The 19,629-nt window shown below is 45.5% G+C and overlaps 1 protein-coding gene across 3 annotated transcripts in view; it reads right to left on the reverse strand.

Annotated features, from left to right (window-relative positions):
• DNAI1 (dynein axonemal intermediate chain 1) overlaps nucleotides 1–19,629 on the reverse strand; it is a 259,683-nt gene that overhangs the window by 175,378 nt on the left and 64,676 nt on the right. For all 3 annotated transcript variants that reach the window (XM_048851944.2, XM_048851946.2, XM_048851945.2), the window contains exons 10-12: nucleotides 15,539–15,623; nucleotides 11,636–11,753; nucleotides 8,262–8,305 (exon numbers count right to left, since the gene is read on the reverse strand). In XM_048851944.2, the coding sequence (XP_048707901.2) occupies nucleotides 8,262–8,305; nucleotides 11,636–11,753; nucleotides 15,539–15,623 (247 nt within the window). The remainder of the gene's footprint in view (nucleotides 1–8,261; nucleotides 8,306–11,635; nucleotides 11,754–15,538; nucleotides 15,624–19,629) is intronic.

Here is a 19,629-nt window from a genome sequence, read left to right on the forward strand (position 1 = left end):
GCTTCCCATAGCAAAAAACAGTCCTTGCTTTCCAAGGAATTACTGCTTTTACAAATTGTGGGTTTCACAGAAGGGTTCACATTTAAAGTAGTTCCTGTAACTCCAAAGATTTAGGCTGCGAATGAAAAATGCAGGTCGCGTGTTCATACCTAAGCTTGCAATGGTTATCAGTGAAGAAATCCATAGCAGAATCCAGGGCAGAGGACTTTGGTACAATGATCAAGAGGTTTGTGAGAACAAACTCCCCCACAGCAGCCACAGTTCTACAGCAATGAGAAATTAACCACAACTCTATATTGTAACCAAGGATTTTAAAGCTCTTAAATTTCAGTAGGTATTGGGCTGATTAATCACTTCAAACAGCAGGGTAGACAGTAGATCTGACTTAACCAGTCGGCTGAGTTTACCATCCACACGGCTGAACTCAGAGGTATGATCTGTATCACCACCAACGGCAAATCTTAATGGCCCACAGCAGGCACTCAACTAGATGAATGAAAGGGGAACCTTTCCCCAGCTGAGTTAGCAGGAGCCATCATCTCCGCTGGGAGCTGCTTTTGGTATGTTTTACACAGTGACGAAATACCATCAGGAAAACAATGGGAAACTTAATCCTTTCAAAATGACAGCTCTGCCACCATCAGAACACATCAGCAAGCTCTGTCTTTAATCTGGTGTTCTGACATGATTGAAATCTTTGAAATCTCAGTGCTCATTTACAAAAAGAAAAGGAGGACTTGTGGTACCTTAGAGACTAACCAATTTATTTGAGCATGAGCTTTCGTGAGCTACAGCTCACTTCATCAGATTGATCTTGATCTGATCTCACTTGATCTGATGAAGTGAGCTGTAGCTCACGAAAGCTCATGCTCAAATAAATTGGTTAGTCTCTAAGGTGCCACAAGTACTCCTTTTCTTTTTGCGAATACAGACTAACACGGCTGTTCCTCTGAAAAGTGCTCATTTAGTTTCTGCTTGTCTTGCAATATTCCTAGTACTGCCTTGATACACAAGACAGATTTCCTTCAAGTTTCCTTTGCCTCTTTGTCATCATTTTGTATTGTTTATTCTAATAATGCTTCTAGTTGTCTTCTACTCTTTGCTATCATTGCTGCAGCAGTACCTAGCTGAGAAAACTTTCCAATAGGCTTGCTATTTCCTAGGAGAGCACTTTGGTCCAGATCCTCATTGGTAGGCACTTAACTCCCATTGAAATCAGTGGATCTACAGGCGCTGTGAGTGAGCCTCCAGGCTTCTTCCACTAGAGTGGGCACCCACCAGCCATAAAGAAGCTAGAGGAAATAAATAAATTATTTGCTTAAAATTATTTGTGAGAGAGACAAACTTTTGAGCTTACACAAAGCTCTTCTTCAGGTCTGGGAAATGTACTCAGAGCGTCACAGCTAAATACACGGTGGAACAGATTGTTTAGCTTAAGTAGTTACCACACATTTCAAGGGATCAGTCAAGGTGAACTCTGATCAGACTGGCCACTTCACCTGGACTGGTCCCTTGAAATGTGTGTTAACTACTTAAGCTAAACAATCTGTTCCACCTTGTGTTTAGCTGTGACGCTCTGAGGACTGCTCTACACCAGGAAATTAAGTTGGTACAACTGCATCACTCGGGGATGTGAAAAATCTACCCCCTTGAGCGACGCATTTAAACAGACCTAACCCCCGATGTAGACAGCACTAGGTCACTGGAAAAACACTCCCATCGACCTGACTACTGGCTCTTGGGAAGATGGAATTCTTGCGCTAATGGGAGAGGCTCTCCGATCAGTGTAGGTAGCATCCTCATTGAAGTGCTGGTGCATCTGTGCCGCTGCAGAGTTTTAAGGGTAGACAAGCCCTGAGTACATTTTCCAGATCTGAAGAAGAGCTCTGTGCAAGCTCAAAAGCTTGCCTCTCTCACCAAAACAAGTTGGTCCAATAAAAGATATTACCTCACCCACCTTGTCTCTTTGATATGCTGAAACCAACACAGCTACAACAATGCATGCAAAATTGTTTGCTCAGCTCTATCCATAAGATCCTCCAACTGCATGAATTAACTTGGGGAAGGAAGAGACACATCTTGCAAAATCCCCTACATTTCTCCCCCTGGAAGGTGCCACCTTGCCCGTCCTTCCACCTGAGACGGTCAGAACAGAGGTTCCCATCAGCATTCTTCCCAACAAGGTTCTGAAAGCTGCATGAGAGAAATTAATTCATAGACTTTTAAGGCCAGAAGAGACCATTGTGATGATCTAATCTGAGCTTCTGTATAACACAAATCATAGGATTTCCCTGTATTAATTCCTACGTCAGTCGCTGAGGTTAAACTATACCAGATCTTTTAGAAAAACATTTGATCTTGATTTAAGAAATTCCAGAGATGAAGAATCCATTACAACCCTTGGTAAGTTGCTGCAATGGTTAACTGCCCTCACTGTTAAAAATTTGCACCTTATTTTTAGTCTGAATTTGCCTAGATTCCATGTCCAGCAACTGGATCTTGTGTTACCTTTGTCTGTTAGAATGTAGAGCACTCTATTATCATACAGGGTTACTGGCTTCACTGAGGGGGGGAAGCTGTAGATGTGATATATCTTGATTGTTGCAAGGCTTTTGACATAGATCCACATGACATTCTCATAAGCGAACAAGGGAAATGTGATCTCAATGAATTTACTACAATGTGGGTGCACAACTGGTTGAAAGACCATACTCAAAGGGTAGTTATCAAAGGTTTTCTGGAAAACTGGGAGGGCGTATCTAGTGAGGTCCCACAGGGGTCTATTCTAGGTCCAGTACTATTATTTTCATTAATTGCTTGTATAATGGAGTGGAGTGTATGCTTATAAAATTTCTGAATGATGCCCTAGCTGGGAGGGGCTGAAAGCACTTTGGAGGACAGAATTAGAATTCAAAAGTACCTTGACAAATTGAAGAACTGGACTGAAATCAAGAAGATGAAATTTAATAAAGACAAGTGTAAAGAACTACACTTAAGAAGAAAAAATCAAATGCACAACTACAAAATGGGGAATAGAGGATCTGGGGGTTAGAGTGGATCACAAATTGAAAATGAGTCAACAATGTGATGCAGTTACACATGGGAGGTAATTATTCCTCTCTACTTGACAATGGTGAGGCCTCAGCTGGAGCACTGTGTCCAGTTCTGGGTGCCGCACTTTAAGAAAGATGTGGATAAACTGAACAGAGTCCAGAGGAGAGCAACACAAATGATCAAAGATTTAGAAAACCGGACCTCTGAGGAAAGGTTTAAAAAAAACTGGTCATGTTTAGACTTGAGAAAAGAAGACTGAAGGGGGACCTGATAACACTCTTCAAATATGTTAAGGGATGTTATAAAAGAGGTCAGAGTTCCATTGTTGTATGTACCCTCTGAAGGCAGGGCAAGTAATGGGCTTAATCTGCAAAAAGGGAGAATTAGGTTAGATATTAGGAAAAACTATTTAACTCTAAGGGTAGTTAAGCTCTCGAATACGCTTCCAAGGGAGGTTGTGGAATTCCCATCATCTTTAGAACAAGTTAGACAAAACATCTTCATGGATAGTCTAGATATACTTGATCCTGTCTCAGCACAGAGGCTGGACTAGATGACCTCTCAAGGTCCCTTCCAGCCCTACATTTCTATTATGCTATTAAATTTCTGTTTCCCATGTGAGTACTTAGACACTATGATCAAGTCACCCATTAACCTTCTCTGCAATAAACTGAATAGTTTAAGCTCCATGAGTCTCACACTGTAAGAGATGTTTTCTAATCCTTTATTCATTCTTGTGGGTCTTCTCTGAACCCTCTCCAATTTTCAATGCTCTTCTTGAAGTGTGGGCACCAGAACTGGACACAGTATTCCAGCAACAGTTGCACCAGTGCCAAATAAAGAGGTAAATCTCTCTACTCCTACTCAACATTCCTGTTTATACATCCAAGTATCACAATAGCCCTTTTTGCCACAGGATCGCTCTGGGAGCTCAGGTTCACTTGCTTGTCCCTTCTGACCACTAAATCCTTTTTCAGAATCACTTCTTCCCATGTCAGGGTTCCGTCTCCTATAAGCATAGCCGACATACTTTGTTCCTAGATGTATACTTTTACACCTGTCCATATCCAAATGCACATTGTCAGCTCATGGCCAGCTTACCAAGCAATCCCTAGCGCTCTCTATCAGTGATCTGTCCTCCGTATAAGTGATCTTGAGGGAAGGGGGTGGAGTGGGGGCAGGGCATGGGGTGGAGCCAGGGAAAGTACCCCCAGCACATTAGAAAGTCAGCGCCTATGGCTGGGAGCGTACCTTGGTAGCTGTCAGTCCCTGCACTCTTCTGAGCACAGGGACTATGATCATGACAGGCTCTTGTGCTGGCAGTACAAGGTGAGCAGTCTCTTTATCCACTCCTACCCACCCACCTTTTTGCAAAGGCTGGTCCCCATCTGACCTTTCACATGTGAGCTGGTACTTGCTGAATTAAAGAGATCTTGTCAGGTCTCTTTGGGCTTCTGCGCAAACCAAGAGCAAGAGGATCATTTCCGTGGCTTTTAATAGACAGAGCTTATTTTGAAAGGAAAAATATTCCCTTGCCGTGTTGGCACTGCCCTGCTAGCACAGGAGAAACAGAATGTGAAATTTAGAGAAACTGACTGGTCTGTTGTCAGAGCTGAGGGAAGTACAGGGTTAAAACTAAGAGAAGAAGTAGCATAAAGTAAATCAGACTGTCAAATTCTTTCAGTTTTATTAATCCAATGTAGTATTAATAAGATAAGGGAGCCTTAAATTTAATATATGTGTGACATTCCCCTCTGGTGTTATCTGGACCAGTGATCTGCTAGGTCTCTCCAATCCTTGACTCTGGGAGCCAGCCTTACCCTGCTCTGCTGTGAGAACCCCACTGTTCACGCACAGGTTTTGGAATGCAATGCTCCCAGCTACTTGCAACCAAATGACACTAGTCAATATCTGCGGTCCCAGACACAACCCTAGGAACCTCCATCTTGCAGTGTCCAGCTATGCCCGCTGGATGCTGCAAGCTTATATGAGTTCCTCAGTTTAGCAAAGAAATTGATATGTACCAGGCTCATTATCCCAAGGAGAGTCTCTGACAGGCTTCAAACCAAACGCACTGCTTCAGGTAGAATAAACAAACAGATTTATTAACTATAAAGATAAATTTTAAGTGATTATAAGTCAAATCATAACAAGTCAGATTTGGTCAAATGAAATAAAAGCAAAACGCATTCTAGGCTGATCTTACAAACTTAGATGCTTCTCACCACAGGCTGGCTGGTTGCTTTTCAGCCAGGCTCTCCCCTTTGATCAGCGCTTCAGTCGTTTGGTGTGTAGTCTGAAGATGGAGGTAGAAGAGAGAGGAAGAGCATGGCAAACATCTCTCCCTTTTAACATGTACTTTCTTCCTTCTTGGCTTTGCCCCCCACCCTTCAGAGTCAGGTGAGCATTACCTCATCACAGCCCCAGACTGCCCAAAGGAAGGGGGTGTCTCACTCGAGAGCCTAACAGATTCTTTTGTTGCCACCTAGGCCAGCGTCTTTTGTTCCTGTGAGGCTGGGCTGGGTTTGTCCCATCCATGCCCTGATGAGGTGTGAACTGCCTCTCTGTTCTTGGTGAGTTTTTGCATGGGCTTGCTTTAAGCCATGAGGATACATTTTCAGCCTCATAATTATATACATGAAATTATAGCCTATAACATTACTGTAACAATTATTATAACTTCACTGTAACAACCATGCTCAGTGCATCATGAGCCTTCCGAAGACACCCAACATGACAAACCTTGCATTGGATACCACACAATCATTTTATAAAGATGAAAATGGGGGTGTTCCCCGAAGGTACAGAGCATCACAATATGATTCTTAACTGATTTGTGTCTGTCCAACTGAAACAAACCCTGTTTCATCAGCAAAGAATGTTCACAATGGATTCTAACTTCATCAGCCTGAATTACACTGTCAACATTTACAGATACAGCTTAAATTTACAAGGCCGTATTTAGCAAATGAAGTGGCAGGCAGTCACAGACGTGGTATTTGTAGCTAGGTCACTACACCTGTGAATTCTGTTTCACTTTCCAAAACCTGCAATTACTATCCCTGCCATCTGTAATTTCCAGATAGTGTTTAACTTCAGCAGCAGCTGCCGCTTTTAGTTTAATTTTTTGTTTGTTTGTTTGTTTCCAAAGCCGAATGGAGAGCTGGTAATGCCATACTGTACAATCAGCTTTTTAAATTTAAAAACAAACAAATATATAAATAAAAATAGTGAGAAAGGAGAGAAAAAATATCTAGATAGAGAGGAGATGGGAGGAATCCTTTGGCAGCTCCAGCAGCATACAAACTGAGCCAGATCACCTCATCCACAGTATCAGTGTGAAGGGTCCCATGATGCAAACTTCCTGCTTCCTGCAGTGAGGGGATGGGCTTTGTTCTCCTTATCCCAGCCCCTCTGCAGAGTCAGAGATCAGTGGATAGGGAAGGAGCAGACCAAGGGCAGGAGGGATGCCAGGAGTGGGGCTAGAGGGACATTCTTGTGTTGTCTGGCACACCCTCCCCCCAGCTCTCTGGAAAAACAAAAACAACTACTTAGGGAATGCACTGGATCTTCTGACTTCCCCTCCTGCTGTGGGCACCACTCTTCTCTTAGAATCATAGAATATCAGGGTTGGAAGGGACCTCAGAAGATCATCTTGTCCAACCCCCTGCTCAAAGCAGGACCAATCCCCAATTTTGGCCCCAGATCTCTAACTGGCCCCCTCAAGGATTGAACTCACAACCCTGGGTTTAGCAGGCCAATGCTCAAACCACTGAGCTATCCCTCCCTGAAGAGCCAGGGAAGGAGCTGTGGCACCATGGCTATACTGAAACCAGGCTGCAAGGGAAAGAAGCAGACCCACAGAGGACTTCAAAGCCAGCACTTGCAGGGTTCTGGGTTACACTGCTGACCATTCTGCATTAGAGGAGCCTCCCAGAGCCATTTCCCAGAATCAGGTGTCCCGTGAGTCACAGATTGATGCCTCACAGAATGATCCCAGGAAAACTAGTGTAGGGCTCCTGCTACACCCAGGAACTCCTTCTGGCCAGTATTTCTATGGAAAGACCTGACCCTGGTCTGTGAGAATTCCATGCAGAATGAAAGAGCTGTTTGCTATAGTAAGAATTCAAGTTCAAACTGGAGGAGTGGGTGGGTGGCAGGGTGGAAGAGGATATTTCTATAGAGACTCTTCAGCAACAGCATCACCCAGCCCAGACAAGGCAGTCAATTATTTTTTGGCAAGATCCAAATTTCTTGGGCAAGGTCTAGTTAAGGTCCAGATTCCAGAGAAAATAATAATAAATAATGATGATGATAATAATAATAAGTAAATAAAAATATTTTGGGGTCCATTCAAAAGCATCTGGCGATCTGGATTTGGCCCCCTGTCCGCCTATTTACTCCCCGAGAGAGGCAGAGTACAAGTCAATAGAATTTCAAAATACAGCAGAGAGGGGGTTGTTTCTTTTTCAATGACAGAGAGTTAACATGAAGGAGGAAAACCTAATCATCATGCAAGGCTGCTGATATAGATAGTGGGGTTATTCAAAGATAACAGGTTTCAGAGCATGGCACCCTCAGGGAACTGTTTAGAGGGCAACATTTGTTGACAATGGCTTTGTTTTAAGCTGCTACCCTATTGTAGATAACAACTGCACCGCAGCCATTTCAATGAAAACAGACTTCTGTTTGGTTTCTGGCATTCTCTAGGGTGTTTGCAACACGGACGGACGGTGCAGACTGGGGCATGAGTGTGCTAGTACATGAAAACCAATTAGTGAAACTGACTAAAAAGTCTGCTAAAACAAAAGGGAAACTGACCAGCCTACTTTTGTTGTACAAATTGAATGAAATGCAAACAATAAAAGAGCAGCAAAATGGCTTGAATTTGTTTGATTTTTAAAAAAAAATTAGATTTGCATGATCTAAAGTCAGGTTTCAGACTAGCAGCTGTGTGAGTCTGTATTCTTTGTTAGTCTCTAAGGTGCCACAAGTACTCCTTTTCTTTTTATGATCTAAAGTGAGGCTAGTAACACAGGGATGAGAAAATTGGGGCCAGCATTCCAGCTTTCTAACCATCATGATGGTGTGGGCAATCGTGGTAAACACATCTATAGTAGTGCAATATTTTTAAATTATATCTTCTTATTTAACCTGGAAATGTCCCTTTTAGGTCGCTGAATTATATTGTTTAATTTGTAACTTACAAGAGCCATGTCCCACTGCAAACAGATCCTTGTACTTCGGATTCCTGTAACAAGAAAGTAAATGTAACAGAGTATGAATTATTAATTATCTAACTCAACAGATGTGCATGGGCTTCACAGAATAAAGCCAGATTACCGCCCAAAAGAGCCGACAGTCTATGGCTTGATCCTGCAAACACTTACGCATGTGACTAAAGCTTTGCATATGCCTAATTTTTTACAGGATCAAGACCTATGCGTGGACTCAGACAACAGAGGATGATGGCAACACATGGAGTGGATAAGGAAGGGCTACGTCAAAGATGACAACAATAAGATTTCAGTCTCCAGGGCTCCCTGCCTTGTACATTTCACAATCACTGAAAATATACTTTTTAAAAAACCCTATATCTTAGAGGAAGAGAGAAGAAGTCTCAGTTTCCACCATTGTGGATACAGAAGCATAGGAACTACCAAACCATATCAGAACAAGGGTCCACCCACTCACTTATCTTGTCTGGCATTGGCCAATAATGGGTGATTCAGAGGAAGGCACATAAGTTCCATAACGTAAGATCATTCACACAGCTTTTGTCTTCTTTGCCACTTGCCTATTCAGGCTCAGTGACTTTTACAGCCTTCTTCCAAAACTCATGATTGTATGCCAGGCTGTCATGCAAATTGGTCTGTGTGCGGACCGTTGATATCTGGTCCATGTACCGAGTCTTTGGCCTCCCCCTTGCTTGTTTTCCATCCACGATCATTGCAAGAGCCATCCTTCCAAAATAGCTCTCATATCTCTGCTGGTCTTGCCCCTGGCCATGTAGCCTAGCCTCCATCAACTTGTCTCCAATTGGGGCAACCCACATTACTCTCCACACAACCTCATTTTGTTTCCTGTTACAGAGCGTCCAACCATTTGACCAGTTCAATATCTTCATTTCCATGGTGGAGAGCACGCTGGTTTCTCGTCTCGTGGCTGGCCAAGTTTCTGTTCCGTACATTAGGATGGGTCAAATTACAGTTTGATACATTCTCCCTTTTAACTTTATTGGCACCTTTTTAATCATAGAAAACTGAGATCAGCTCCCACCATTTGCACCAAGCAGCTTTGGTATGCTATCAGGCATCACTCAGAAGGGCACCATTGTCACCAACCACTGAGCCTAGGTATTTACATTTTTTCACCATTCTAAGCTCTCTGCCTGTAATATCCTTTATAGTGGGTCCTGCTACTTCAGTTATCAAAGCCTCAGGCTTACCAACATTCACTCTTGAGTCCCAGGTGCGCAAAACTGTCTTGCCACTCTTCAGAGTTGGCTTGCAGGGTCTCATAATCTTTGCACATATCACTATGGCATCACGGAGCAGCGTATTCCAAGGCAGCTCCCTTCGTATATTCTCCCTAATCACATCCAAGCCAGCTGCAAACAAAAAAGAGCTCAATGCTGACCCCGGGTGCAAGGCAATGTTTACTAGAAATCCTCTGCTGTAGCCCCATTTGGTTTTAACTACAGTAGACATTCCATCATATATACCTGCATAAGATAGACCTATCCTTCCAGCACACCTCTCTGTCACAAACTCCACCAAACAAATTCTCTTGGAACACGATCATATGCCTTCTTCAAGTCCACAAAGATCATACACACAGACCAGAGAGGGAAGTTCCTTCCTGTCCCAGCTGGTGATTAGTTTATTCCCTGAAGCATGAGGACTGACCTGCCAATACTCTACTTTTTGATATAGAAAGCTTTAATAACTAATCCTTCTTTGCAATTTACTAAGCTATTTGCCTCAATTATGTCATGTGGCAGTGAATTCCACAGGTTAATTTTATATTCAGTTAAATCATGTTTTCTTATCCTTTTAGTATTAGTTGCCTTTTAATGCTTCTTTCTTTATCTCTCCATTTTGACTCATAATAATGACAGTAAATGATAATTTGCACTCTTTAAGAATAAAACCCAGGATCCAGACTTCCCTGCTCTAACCATTAGATCCACTGTCACTACAAAAGATTTGAAAAACACAAATCCATACCTGGGACATATCTTACAAGTCTATTGTTCTCTCTTACTTAGTATTTATTGAAGGTGAAGCCCTGGTAAAGAATTCTAAAGACTTTTGAGCACAGAGGGAGGCTATGTGTAGGCTGACACCTGTTATCAATTAAAAAGATGAATTAGGCCTGGGGAAGAGAAGCTGAGTATTATTGTATGTCAGTAAATGAGACCCCAGAAAGGGAAAGTTAATCTGAAACTATCAGTGGTGATGTTTTGGATTGACAAGGAAGAAGGTAAACTGGGACAGCAACAGGGCCCAGTGCTAGATTGGGTCAGGCCCTCTGCGATGTACAACTACAACCATTACCTATAGAAATAGTTACTTAGGGCTCCGATTCAGGAAAGCATCTCTACTCAGGACCGTGCTTAAAATACATGCTTAATGTACAATATCTGCTTAAAAGTGCTGGCCTGGAACAGAGACGGAGGGTTGGTCTATCCTGCAATTAGGCACATGCCCACTGACTCAGTCTCGGGGGGTTGGGGAGGGGGAGCGCTCAGGCTAAGGGGCTGTTTAACTGCAGAGTAGATGTTCAGGCTCAGGCTGCAGCCTGAGCTCTGGGACCCTCCCACCTAGCAGGGTCCTAGAGTCTGGGCTCGAGCCTGAGCCTGACTGTCTACACTGCGATTGAACAGCTCCTTAGCCTGAGTTCTGCAAACCCAAGTCATCTGCACAGGCCAACTGTGGGTTTTTAACTGCAGTGTAGACATATCCTAAGTGTCTCACTTATCCTTTTGCACATGCAGTTACCTAACTGGAACATGCAATTGAATCGGCACTTCATACTGCTCTTTTTTTTCTGTGCACAGACCAAAGCCTCTGCCTTCATATAGTTCTTTTCCTACCTCTCCCTAGGCCAGTGCAGGACTGACTCTTCCTGTATGTTCTCCAGAGATCTGTCCAATCTGGTTTTACAATTCTCAGGGGAAGGGACTCTTATTTGTTCCATTTATTTAACCTCTTTGCCCTGGTGCTCCACACTAAGTCAGCAGCGTACTCATCTTCCACTGAAGGGCAATGGAATCCGAGCAGGTGCCTGGCACATTCAGTACCACAGCAGGTGCCAGCTGGTCCATAAACCAGCACCTGGCATGGTTATCTACCACCAACGAATAATCGTTGAATTGAATTATTCCAAACAAACAGTGTTCCCAGAGAAAGCATTCAGAATGTTTTTATACAAAATGTTGGGCTTCTTGCCATAATAACGGAGCTACACTTCCACGTTATGACAATTCACAGGGACGCTGGCTTGCAAGATCGCATGTCATTTCATTCCATTCTTGCCCAAGGATTTAGGAGATAAAATCTGCAACAAATAAACTCACCAGCAGATGGCAGTGACTGCAAGCCTCTTGGCTTTGTCATACTGAAACTTCCACAGTGGAAGGAGAGTCCCCTCCTGGTCTCTGTATTCATCCGCGGGATCCTCAAAATATTTAAAATCTAAAAGGAGAGGAAACGAATACCAGCGCATTCAAAAGGGGCCTGCCTGTAACCAGTGCCTGCGGGTGGAGAATAAGATCATTCCTCTCCCCTAGCTCAAGAGTAGGCACCGCCATGTTCAGAGCTTGTGCCTAAGGCACTGCTCATGCCCGAGATTTATTGTTTGTATCCCCGTAGTGCCTGGAGTCCCTAAGTGAGGTCAGGGCCACGCAGTGCTAGATGCTGTACGCACACAGAGCAAGAGATGGTCCCTGCCCGGTCGAAAAGGGATCCTGGGGGCTCTGGTCAGCACTGCTGACCAAGCCGCTAAAAGTGTGGTCAGCGGCGCAGTCGGGCTAATGCAGGCTCCCTGCCTGCCCTAGCTCTATGTGGCTCCTGGAAGCAGCCAATATGTCCAGCTCCTAGGCACAGGGGTGGCCACGGGGACTCTGCACACTGCCCTCGCCCTGACTGCCAGCTCCACAGCTCCCATTGGCTGCAATTCCCGGCCAGTGGGAGCCGCGGGCGCGGTGTCTGCGGGTGCAGGCAGCGCACAAAGCCCCCTGCCCCCTCCAGCTAGGAGCCAGACATGCCGGCCACTTTCGGGAGCCACCTGAGGTAAACCCTGAACGCCCTGCCCCAGGTCGGAACCCCCTCCCACACCCTAACTCCCTCCCAAAGCCTGCACCCCTTCCTGCATCCCAACCCCCTGCCCCAACCCTGAGCCCCCTGCCACACCCAAACTCCCTCTCGGAGCCCGCACCCTACACACATACACCCCACACCCCAACCCCCTGCCCCAGCCCGGTGAACATAAGTGTGGGTGGGGGAGAGCAAACGATGGAGGGAGGAAGGATGGAGTGAGTGTGGGCAAGGCCTCAGATAAGGGGTGGGGTAGGGGTGGGGCCATGGGGAAGAGGCAGGGCAAGGCTGTTCAGTTTTGTGTGATTAGAAAGTTGGCAACCCTAATAAATGGGTGGGAGGGGAAATGGTTTGCTCAAGGTCACATAGCAGGTCAGTGGCAGAGCTGGGAATAGAGCCTGGTCTCCTAAGTTGCAAGTACAGTGGCTCAGGCCCTGGGTCACACTGGCTCATTTTCTTTTGGAAACTATAGAGCCATCGATGATCTCATCGGGAGATTGGCGACACAGACTAATGTTTTGTTATTTATTTGTGGAAAAGGAGAACCACCACCAAATAAGGTGCGCAGGTGCTGATCAGCCATGTCCTGATAATGCAAGTTCTATTAACGCCATCCCACATCCGCCAACACCATTCTTGTGAATGTCACCGTACAGATGGGTGTCAGGAGTGATTTGAGTGGGAAGAGAGAGGGGCACCGTTAGAACGGACAAGGTGTGGAATCTGTCCCAGTGGCCTCTGTTCCCTGTTGTAAGCAGGCATAGTGGATGGGCTTGTACAGCTGCTTTGTACAGGCAGCTCAGACTATCAGTGCCTGCACCATGAAAGGAAACTCACCTGTTCAGGGAACTCGACGCAAAGCATGGGACATATTCCAGTGAGGATCAAACAACTCAGTGCCTGCTGAATGGCTGCCTAAGTCCCAGCCTGCTTGGAGCAGCGCGTGCCTTATAAATGAATGGACTTGGCTGGGCTGTTTTCTTTCTGCAAGTTCCCAGATCTGCTCCTGCCTACATCTCATTTCTCTGATCTGACATCCTTCTTCTGCGGCCTGCACTCGGCCCACTTCTCGCTCCTTAAAGATCACGTACTCTCTGTTGGGACTTTGTGCCTTTTTTCATGGCACATTTATGTCTGGAGCCTCTCTCTGCCACCTTCTTTTATACAGGCCCAAGACCACAGTACCAAACACCTCAGTTCTTTCACCTAGCTTTCCACCTCTATTCTGGCACTCTGCTGCCTTCCTCAGCCTGGTCCTTAAACACTGTGCTGACTCTGTCTAACTTAGGGCCCAATTCTGTGAGCTGCTAAGCATTCTCATCTCCCACTGAACACACAGAACTGGACCCTTACATAGCAAGCATCTTTGGGCTGTGATCTTGCCTTCCTGCATCTTGTGAAGCACCGTGCTTGCCCACTGGTTAGTGTCAACCTGGGACTCGGGAGACCTGGGTTCTACTCCTGGCTACCATTGGCTGACCTTGGGCAAGTCATTGCACCTCTGTGCCTCAGTTTACCCATCTGTAAAATGGGGATAATTATACTGACCTCCTTTGTAAAAGCACTTTGAGATCTGCTGATAACAAGCACTGTATAAAAGCTAGGTATCATTATTATATGCAGGTCACTTTGGAGGTGGGTAGACAGCAACAGTAAATTGTGGAGTGCTCTCCCAATACCTACATGCACAGAACTCCCCACGCCACAGGGACATGTAGGAGAGCCTACAGTGATCGGCAAGGCAATGGGCGGGATCCTCAGCTGTGCCTCCATAGAAGTCAATGAAGCTCTGGTGAGTTACACCAGCTGAGAATCTGGCCCACTATATAGATAGCACCCTCCTGTTAGCAGCAGATCTCCTCTTTGAATCAAGACAAAATTTAACTCCACCAGAAAATGCTTCCCCAGATTCCCTGTTGTAATCTTTCTAGGGTTATGAAGATGTAACACCTGCATATTGCAATGTTTTACTTGCGGTACGAATACATAATAATCCTTGGCACTTCTGAGGTGCTTTCGCGCTGAGGATCACAGAGCCTTTTACAAACTCTCATAATTCATCTGTCCTCACAGTATCCCTGGGAGGCAGAGAAACATGATTAGCCTCACTTTCCTGATGATGGAATTGAGGCTCTGGACAGGTAAGCGATTTGCCCAAGGTCACCGAATTATTCACCGGCAGAGCTAGAAATAAAACCCAGGAGTCCGGACTCACATCTCCCTGCCTAACCATTAGGCATTAGAATAAAATGCCCTCACTTGGGGTCTCTGCCAGGGAGGGGAAGCTTTAAATTGACCTCAGGGCTCCAAAGGAGAGGCTACATGAGGTATATATAGAATCAGTAAATTCTCCACGTGTCCTGGCCATAAACCTTCCCAGGCCAGTGCTATGCTGGGGACTATGTGGGCTGGCTGTGCCCACGCCTGTGGAAGCAATACTGTGGGTGTCTTATACTGCCCTCATACTCCCCGACGCAGATTTTCCATTACTGGGAGGGCTGTGTCCTGGCTTCTGTCAGCTGAAGGGGGTCTGTCTCATTTTGGGCTGAATCTAGCTTGTGGATTTTAAATAAGGAGTGACCAAAACGGTACAGTATTGGCAACCTTTGGGCCACTTAAAGTGGTCACTTAGGGCAAAAGGGCAGCCTATTAGAGGTGGCCTTTCATGCAGATTTCTCTGTTACATGGACTGACATGGCTTGACGTAACATTCCATGAACTATTGCACTTTGTCATGGTGACCCTGGAAAGGATCAACATTGCACAGCCATCCTGAAGAGCAAACAGGGATTCTTCTCAGTTACATATCTCACCAATCCTCTTCCTCTCCATGCACAGGTGATGATTCCATGGGAGTCATTATGCCAGGTGTGGCCACAGAGTTGATAACGGTGAGTAGCCTCTGACTTCTCTAAGGAAGTGATCAGCAACATGGTACTGATCAAGGACTTGATGCACAGACTGGTCAATTGTAATTGATTACAGCTGGGCTTTCCCATGGAGTCAGAGTGTTAGGCACCCAAATACCACTGAATAGAACTTTCCTAGGCTGCTTTGAAAACCCACAGCCTGCATTCTCAAAGGAGCTTTCACCACCCTCATCACAACAGTGTGCCGGTCTCTTCCACAGAACTGACATCTGAGTGTGAATGAAAGTCCCGTACCTTGTGCAATGTCATCAAAGGTATTCTGATTGACCATCCGCTCCACTATTTTAGCTGCCTTGGTCACCTTGGATACATCATCACTCTGCCAAAAAGTAAAACAATGAGGAGAAATTTTACAACCAACATGTTGAAAGAAAGGGAAATTATTTCCTGTGCCGTGGTTCCCTGAAAATTAGCAAAGAGCCCCCCTCTCCTGTTGGACCTCTAGACTAAGGGGTTTCAGGGGCTCGCACGGACAAGCAAAGTTCAGAGGGTTTCAGTAAATCTCTGGGAACTCGACTTTAAGTTGTATGCAGATCAACAGTATCGTGCAGCACATAGCTAATGGAATCAGTCACACCGTGGGGGAGATTTTCAAAGGCACAAAAGGCAGCTTTGTGTCCAGTTGCCTATGAAAGTCAATGAGAATTAGGTTCCTTGCTGGCTTAGCACAGTGGAAAATTCCATCTTGCAGGTGTGGTGCTACCAGTGTCACCGGAATGGGGGGGGGGGGCAGAGGGCCATGCCCCCCCCCCACACCTTTAAAAGTGGGAAGCTATTCCCTCCCACTTTTTACTGGCCACAAGGGTGAGCAATGGGGAAGAGGGTAGGGTCTGGGGGGGAAGAGGCAGCACAGGAGCTGGGTCTTGGGGGAAAGGGGTGGCATGAGGGTGGGGTGTTAGGGGAATGGGCGGCGCAGGCCGGGAGCTCGGGAGGGAGGGGCGCTGAGGGAGCAGGGCCTCAGGGGGGAGGGGTGGCACAGGGGAGGCGGGGTCACAGTTCGGACACTGGTGGCCCCCCACGTTTAGGGACCTTCCGTCACTCCTGGGTCTACTATGCATTGACGAACGCTGATAGAGCCCTGCACAACGTTAAACCCTGGGTAGCCTGAGGAGGGATGTGCCGCTCTTTGTCTCTGTGTCCTAATGGGAATTCCAGTGATGGGCACAAATCCAAACACCTTCCTCCTCTGAACTCTGGGGAAGTCCAAACCCTGCAGTTCAGGTCTGCCTCCAGGTCCCTCCCAGGCATTCCAGGGTTACACTGATATACCTAGAGGTATGTCTACACTGCACATCTCTGGTAGCAGCATGTGGGGTATGTGTAGCCACACATGGCAGTGAAAAGCAGGCTGCACCCATACTGTGGTGTGCAGCTACATCCAGCAGCGAAAGGCTCTGGCAGAGGGTGGCAGCAGGGAAAGGCTCCGGCAGTGGGAGTCAGAGCCTTTCCCCACTGCCTTCCCCTGCCGGAGTCTTTCACTGGGTCTGTACTCTACTCACCTAAGCAGTGCCTCACTGTCTACACTGCTGTTTATACCCATGCTAGGGAGGCAGAGGGTTCTCCCTATGCATGGAGAACTCAAAGCCAGGGGCACTGAGCTTTCATATTTTGCTGTTTCAAAGTCCTGCATCCACACATCCTAAGTGAACCACCATTATTATCTTTATTATTTGTATGACCATACCCCATCAAAGCCCTGTCAACACCTCAAAGACTTCCATCATCAAAACACTGCTAGGCTTTGAAGGCCAACATCAGGGCATATGCATGCTCGGCCACTAGCCTTACCCTGACTTCACTCCATTTCATAGGCATACTAAGACTTGGCATTTATATAGGGCTTTATTTCATGTAAAGACACTAATTAATCCTCACAGCACCCCTGGGAAGTATCATCACCCCCTTTTACAGATGGAGAAACAGACAGAAAGGTGGCATAACTTGCCAAAGGCCACACAGAGAGTCAGTGGCAGAGCCAGGAATACTACACAGGAATGCCTGGCTCCCAAACCAGTGCTCCTTCCTTCAGTCTACACTGCCTTCGTATTGAGCATATATCTAATATCAGGTATCCTATGAATGGTGGATGCTTTGACTCCCCCGACAGTGCACACCAATATTCCTAACCTTCCACCTCTGCTAGATCACAGATACGCCTGGCCATTCTCCTACATGCCAAGGCACATATCACAGTTAGTAGTTCTGCCATTTCATATTTGAGTTCCTTCAGAACTCTTGGGTGATACCATCTGGACCTGCAAAAAGAAAAGGAGTACTTGTCGCACCTTAGAGACTAATCAATTTATTTGAGCATAAGCTTTCGTGAGCTATAGCTCACTTCATCGGATGCATACTGTGGAAAGTGTAGAAGATCTTTTTATACACACAAAGCATGAAAAAATACCTCCCCCCACCCCACTCTCCTGCTGGTAATAGCTTATCTAAAGTGATCACTCTCCTTACAATGTGTATGATAATCAAGTTGGGCCATTTCCAGCACAAATCCAGGTTTTCTCACCCCACCCCCATTCTTGAGATGTCAAGAATTATAACATTCATAAACCAGTCGGAGAACACTTCAATCTCTCTGGTCACGCGATTACAGACATGAAAGTTGCGATATTACAGCAAAAAAACTTCAAATCCAGACTCCAGCGAGAAACTGTTGAATTGGAATTCATTTTCAAATTGGATACAATTAATTTAGGCTTTAATAGAGACTGGGAGTGGCTAAGTGTTTATGCAAGGTAACCTATTTCCCCTTGTTTTTTCCTACCCCCCCCCCAGACGTTCTTGTTAAACCCTGGATTTGTGCTGCAAATGGCCCACCTTGATTATCATACACATTGTAAGGCGAGTGGTCACTTTAGATAAGCTATTACCAGCAGGAGAGTGGGTTTGTGTGTGGGGGGGGGAGGGGTGAGAAAACCTGGATTTGTGCTGGAAATGGCCCAACTTGATTATCATACACATTGTAAGGAGAGTGATCACTTTAGATAAGCTATTACCAGCAGGAGAGTGGGGTGGGGGGAGGTATTTTTTCATGCTTTGTGTGTATAAAAAGATCTTCTACACTTTCCACAGTATGCATCCAATGAAGTGAGCTGTAGCTCACGAAAGCTCATGCTCAAATAAATTGGTTAGTCTCTAAGGTGCCACAAGTACTCCTTTTCTTTTTGCGAATACAGACTAACACGGCTGTTACTCTGAAACCCATCTGGACCTGGTGACTTATTAGTGTTTATCATTTAGCTTCTCTGCAATAACAACGAGGAGTCCTTGTGGCACCTTAGAGACTAACAAATTTATTTGGGCAATGGCCTTATCTTCATTGAGAGCTCCTTTAGCAGATTGGTCACTGCAATAAAAGACCTGCGGCATAGCCATGGCTGGCCTGGGTCAGCTGACGCGGACTCAAAGGGCTCAGGCTGTGGAGATAAGAACTGAAGTGTAGACGTTTGGCCTCAGGCTGGAGGCTGGACTCTGAGACCCCACTAGCGGAGAGGGTCTCAGAGCTTGGGCTCCAGCCTGAGCCGGAACATCTATACTGCAATTTTCAGCCCCGCAGCCCAAGTCTATTGACTCAGGCCCTAAGCCTCATGCTGCGGGTTTTTTATTGCAGTGTAGACCCTACTGTCTGCTTCTCAGGCTTGCTGCTTCTGAAGTACTTAAAAAAATTCTTACTGTTAGTTTGTGCATCTTTAGCAAGTTGCTTCTTACATTCTTTCTTGGCCTGTCTTATGATACTTTTACACTTAATCTGCCAGAGTTTGTGCACTTAGGATTTGACTTCCCAATTTTAAAGGATGCCTTTTGCCTATAATGGCCTCCATTAATCTGCTGGCTATCCATGGCGGCATTCCTTTGGTGCTCTTACTTTCTTTTCTAATTTGGGGTATATATTTAGTCTGAGCCTCTATTATGGTGTTTTTAAATAGTTGCCATGCTGCTTGCAGGTATTTAACCCTTATGACAGCTGCTTTTAACTTCCCTCTAACAAGCATCCTCATTTTCATACAGTTCCCCTTTTTAAAGTTAAATCTTACCATGGTGGGCTTTTTTAGTATTATCCCCCCTACAGGAATGTTACATTTAATTACATTGTGGTCACTATTACCAAGCAATTTAGCTCTATGCACCTCTTGGACCAAATCCTGTGCTCCACTTAGAACCAAATCAAGAATTGCCTCTCCCCTTGAGGGATAAGCCTAGCTGCTCCAAGAAGCAGTCACTGATGGTGTCTAGAAATTTTATCTCTGCATAATGTCCTGTGGTGACATGTACCCAGACAATACAAGTATAGCTGAAAACACCCTTAAACGTTG

The sequence above is a fragment of the Caretta caretta genome, chromosome 5 (assembly GCF_965140235.1).
Source record: "Caretta caretta isolate rCarCar2 chromosome 5, rCarCar1.hap1, whole genome shotgun sequence".
Taxonomy (NCBI): domain Eukaryota; kingdom Metazoa; phylum Chordata; order Testudines; family Cheloniidae; genus Caretta; species Caretta caretta.